The sequence below is a fragment of the Pinus tabuliformis genome, chromosome 2_2 (genome assembly GCF_031772625.1).
Source record: "Pinus tabuliformis cultivar Carrire ecotype Pingquan chromosome 2_2, CPIR1, whole genome shotgun sequence".
Lineage (NCBI taxonomy): Eukaryota > Viridiplantae > Streptophyta > Pinopsida > Pinales > Pinaceae > Pinus > Pinus tabuliformis.
The window spans coordinates 1,105,871,372-1,105,877,097 of record NC_142300.1 but is presented as its reverse complement, the minus strand read 5'-3'; the positions used below and the strand labels follow the sequence as shown (position 1 = coordinate 1,105,877,097).

The following is a 5,726-nucleotide window of genomic DNA, read 5'->3' as shown; positions in this document are numbered from 1 at the left end:
GGCAGCCTTATGTACTTGACTGCAACTAGGCCGGACATTATGCACGCTGTGAGTTTAATCTACAGATTTATGGAAAGACCGAAAGAGACTCATTGGCAGGCAGCCAAGAGGATTCTAAGGTATGTGAATGGAACGAAGGGGTTTGGTATTTTATACTCCTCTTCTGAAAGTTTCATGTTGACAGGTTACATTGACAGTGATTGGGCTGGAAGTGTTGATCATAGGAAAAGCACATCGGGATATGTGTTTCATATGGGATTGGGAGCCATCTCATGGGCTTCCAAAAAGCAACCAGTTGTGGCTTTGTCAACAGCAAAGGCAGAGTATGTGGCAGCAACAGCCGCATCATGCCAAGCAGTATGGCTGAGAAGAGTTCTCAAATATTTGTGTCATGAACAAGAAAAGGGCACAACCATTTACTTTGACAATATCTCAGCAATAGCATTGTCTAAAAACTCTGTTTTTCATAAAAGAACAAAGCACATAGACACCAAATTTCACTTCATACGTGAATTGGTTAAAAATGGTGAGATTGTTTTGCAGCACTGCAGAACAAAGGATCAGCTAGCTGACATCTTGACAAAACCATTAGCAAAGAAAGGTTTTGATCATTTCAAGAAATGTCTGGGTATGCAGCAGTTGAAATTAAGGGGGAGTGTTGGAATTTAATTCCAACTGCAACAATGAACAGCTGGACAAGAATCAGATCTGCAGTAAAGACTCCAGGCTGATCGGTGCATCAAAGTCAAGCCCGATATTTTTGCACATTAATATGCATTAAAGTTTCAATTGAATTCCCCTGCAGACAGCCGACTTGTTTTTTGATAGAAGCATCACCGCCTTGCTGCATTAAATACAGAGATAAACATTAGAAGATATTTTGTAATATTTTATTGTTTTAATGAGATATGTTTTAGCATATAAATACCACACAGCAGTTCTGTTTTAATGTTAGCAGCAGCAGCTGAAGAATCACACAGAGCAGAGGAGAGCACGCAGCAGCGTGAGGAAGAAGAATAATTTCAGAACAGTGAAATGCACAACAGTGCAGAAATTTGAATGTAATTTGCTTTCTGGTTGTTTGCTGATAGAAAGGGTAGATGTTATTTGTGTGGAACAGAAGCGTTCCTTGGTAAATCTATTTTGTAATAGAAGTTGTGAAATTCCCTCAGTATGAGGAAGACAAATCTGTAACAGTTAGTTTATTTTGATGAATACAAGTTATTTTTTCTGTTGCTGTTACACCGTAACTCAAAAAATACTTGACGTCAAAAATTTACGTTGCTGCAACACCACGAACAACGTTGCTTCAACACAAGTTAGAGCAACTGAAGAAAAACTGCGTTGCTGCAACACCATTTCCAGAGAACGAATTTTTCTGTTTTCTGAGTTAAAAAAAGAGTATTTTTCTTTGTTAAAAAAGAGTGTTATTCTGCGTTGCTGCAACACCAAACTCAGTTGCTGCAACACCAAACTGTGTTGCTGAAACACCGTTTCCAGCAAGCGATTTTCTGTTTTTCTGTGCAAAAACAGAGTATAAAAAACAGAGCAATTTTTGTCTGTCTGTTATGGAATTTATCAGAAAATTCCAACAAGTTTGTTGTTATCCAGAGTAAGATGGTTCAAGGCTGAAAGGCGAGAAATAGAAGCTGGAATTATTCCACCTATATTTTTCCACCTCATAAGGGTAAATGTGCGAAGGTATGACAGGTTCCCGATGGATTCTGATATGCTTCCACTCATGTAAACGCTAGTGTTGCCTGCGCCCATGCGATCCCCATCAAGAATGAGGCTCACCACCTGACCGCCATTGTTATCGCAGGACACGCCCTTCCATTTGCAGCAATCATTTCCCATCCATGATTTAAGAGCTCCGCTCGGATCCTCCACGATACCGGCTTTGAAAGCCAATAAGGCAACACGGCCTTGTTCTACACATTGTGCTATCTTCTGTCCATGGCATGAGTTTAAGGACATCAGTAGTAACACAGAAACGAATGCTAAGATTTCCGACTTGGGTTTCTCCATTGCGAAGCCAAGGAAATTGCAGAGGGTAATCAGAAACTTTTGGGCCCTGAGCATGAACTTTATGAAACCCACATTGCAGGAGAATGGAATCGAGTCGGTATTTAAATGATGATCGTGCTTTGTATGTTAGGGTTTCATCTTTGTATTTTAGGGTTTCGGATACAAACTAGTCATCGGTCAGCTTTGATTATCAAAGAACGTTAAAATCCGGAAAACAAAGATGCCGAAAAGGATCGTCCAAGTGTTTTATGGTGTTGTGCCAGGTTGGAATTTGGTTATTCAATTTTTACCCGGCACTGCTGGTTTGAAGCTACAATTTTCACAATTCTAAAAATCATAATGAAACTGTAACCTATTTAAATCAGGTTGGAATTTGGTTATTCAATTTTTACCCGGCAGTGCTGGTTTGAAGCTACAATTTTCACAATTCTCAAAATCATAATGAAATTGTAACCTATTTAAATTACGCACTTTAAGAACATTTTTTTTTCGCTGGAAAAAACAATTACCCAGCCCTTCGACTCATCATTTCGTATAAACTTACGATGTGATTTTCATTGGAAATTTAATAATTTAATCTCTTGACTAATCAATTTTTTAACCATGAGATTTTCATTGGAAATTTAATAATTTAATCTTTTGACTAATCCTTTTTTTAATATTTATTTGACGTGATTTGCATTGGAAATTTAATATTTAAAGCATTTTCTGAACTTTACGTTTCAATTTCATATTCCATAGTATAGATGTTGTATTAAAGCATTTTCTAGACTTTATGTCTGAAATTCGGTAGTATAGATTTCGTGCATTTATTAGTCGAAGCCATTCTTTATCACTTTATATTTTTGTTTCACAATGATATATGTTATTTAAGTCACCTGGGTATTGCACTCCCTAGGCCACACCATCCCTTAACATTATTAGCTTTTTGCTCAAGGAATTTCGAATGGGTGAGCTCCACATCAAGGAGACTTAAAAGTACACCCCATCACCCTCTATACCTCAGGTGGACAATTTAATTTTAAATTTTATTATTTAAATTATTTTTTAAACTTATATTCTAAACAAAAATGATAAAAAACTTTAACCACTATAATATATTTTATGGTTGTTTCTACTTTTCGTTTGATGATAAATTTTCCCAATATTTAAAAATATATTCTAATCAACACATTTAAATTACATAATATTTTATTGTTTTATTTTAATATATTTAAACATCTTATATTTATAAAAAAAAGTATATTCCAATTTCAATTTTAAACTACAAAGACTAATTTAGAATTTAACATGTATTCAAATCTTTGACTGTGACCAATTTTCCTACCCCTTATGTTGATTTATGCACCACGATATTCTAAAGGTATATTGTAGATTATGTTTTTCTTCGTATTATGCAATATTAAATATTTATTTATCCACCACCACGATATGCGTACCATCACTATTTTTCAATGTATAGCGAGATTTTTTTTGAAAGGGAAGGTTCAAATAGGGCATTTTAACTTCCAGTTGAGGAATAACACATGTAATGTCCTTGTCCAGTGTCGACTTTAACTGTAACACTCATAGCCCACGCTAGGACATTTCCATCCTTTGTTGGTGCAACCACATCCAATAACCCTTTAACAATTGGTATGGACAAATTTTCCTCTATATTCATTAATTCCAACAATGTCTCTAGCCTCCATCCAAATCATAATTCTTTGTCAATACTACAAAACCTTATGACGTTGTATCTACCCTTTCATTATATTCCCAACATGGTGATATACACATCTAAATGGAATTTACTTCTTTCACACAACAATTATAATTTACAGGCAACAATTAAAATTAATACATAACATAGAAAAGGGTTCATAAGAAATTGCAACCTAACCAAGTGAATGTTACAAAAATACTTATATGTTCAATGTCAAACTAGCTACAAAATTTGATGTTCCTCCCAGTCATAGACCATGGTGTTGATTATGTGAAAGCAATCGGTCACCCTTGAGATAGGGCCTCAACACCATGGGGCAATTACTTGTCCAAATAGAGGTACATGTCTAGTACCATCAACCAACGAAGGTACCAAACCCAAAAAATGGAAAACCTATAGGCTCACGCCCACCATTAGTCTGCACCCAAGCATCACACACCCTTTTCTCCCCTGCAATCCCTTGGGTTGTGTCAACACCTTTAGTGTGCATTATTCTTAACATGAATGGTCTCAAATTTATGTATCTAGGAATCTTGCTACCCTTCAGAGTCTTCAAACTCTTGCATCATACGCTGGTAGCCTCCAGCCTCGAAGCTGACATACCCCATCATCCTACACCTAAGGAGTGTACACCCATCTTTGCACCTGCAATCCCTCAGACTGTGTCACTACTTCCAAGGAATATTACATCTAGTCAAGGATGGTTCCAATTTTTGGGCTCCTATAGTTCGTGTTGCCATCCTTGGTTGTCCATTCTCATTCCCCATAGCTAATTGCCTCTCAAGGAAAACATGCTTCTTTCATGTGCATGAATTTTCTTTTTGAAATTTGGCACTCCATAAAGTCACTTATGGACTTGGGTTATTTTCATGTTCCCCCCTTTTTAATTATTTCTAACTCATATTAGCCTTTTTTATTTTCTTATGGAGTTTGTCCCCGCAATACAATTTTTTTCTAATTCGGTTTGCAGCTATTATGTGTTTATTAGTATGCATAAGTTAAACAGATTTGCAAAAATTAGGCACTCTAGACTCATAGCTTATAAAATCATATACACATAAACACACTGGGCTCAAAACATATGCACAAACATACACATGCGTGCATTGCCCCCACAAAGTGATTCTCAGCTCATTAGCCTAATTAATATGTTTTGACTTAGCACCCTAAGTTTTTGATGTACATGGTATTTACAATACAAGTAAGGGTAGGGCTTTTACATCCCCCCCTTTATTTATGCGCTATCATTAGTGCAATATATGTACACATATATTCATTACGATTAAACCTAGCTCATTATCCTTTATGGTTGCATTTTTTTGAGTTCTTTATGGAGATAACCTCCTCTTCTAGTTGAACAGATCTCAGACTCTAATCGTTCACATTGTACCTCTTTCTCCTTTAGCTTTCTACTCATCATCCTTTCTATTCTCCTTGCCTCTTCAATTTGTGTCTTCACATTAACAATTTATTCCTTGTACTCATGCTCTCTCTCATCACATATCTGCATAAGTTTATTCAAGTCTTTGGTTTCATTCTTCAATCTTTCTATTTTAGTGAAGACTATGCCAAGATTAGCTTTTCCTTCAACAATATTTTCTTCTTGGAAATCAGGTCGATTCACACTAGCATAGATCCCATTTGACTAAACACTTTTCTTTTTATAGAGATTTTTCTTATTCTTCTTTCTCTTCTCTTTTTCTGTATTAGCACTACTAGTCTCTCCTTCATGAATGAGCTGCAACGTATCCCATATTTCTTTAGAAGAATTTAAATCTATTATTGTATCAAGATCCTTATTATGAATATTATTATACATAACACATTTTGCCTTAGCATTCCACTGCTTCTCTTGCACAGAGGGAGAGTCTTTATAGTAATCATCACATAATAGTTTCCGTACACCAGGTCCATAACATATCAGTTCATATTTTACTTATCTCTGCATTCATGAAAGTGTGCTTCACTTAGCACATGTCCACCTTGATAATCC

At 35.9% G+C, this 5,726-nt stretch overlaps 1 protein-coding gene across 1 annotated transcript; it reads right to left on the bottom strand.

The window, feature by feature from the left end:
- Window positions 1-1,578: 1,578 nt before the first annotated feature.
- LOC149197258 (DNA damage-repair/toleration protein DRT100-like) lies at window positions 1,579-2,028 on the bottom strand. The gene has a single exon (XM_089408622.1). The coding sequence runs from the start codon at window positions 2,026-2,028 to the stop codon at window positions 1,579-1,581; it is 450 nt and encodes a 149-aa protein (XP_089264748.1).
- Between the last annotated feature and the right edge of the window lie 3,698 nt (window positions 2,029-5,726).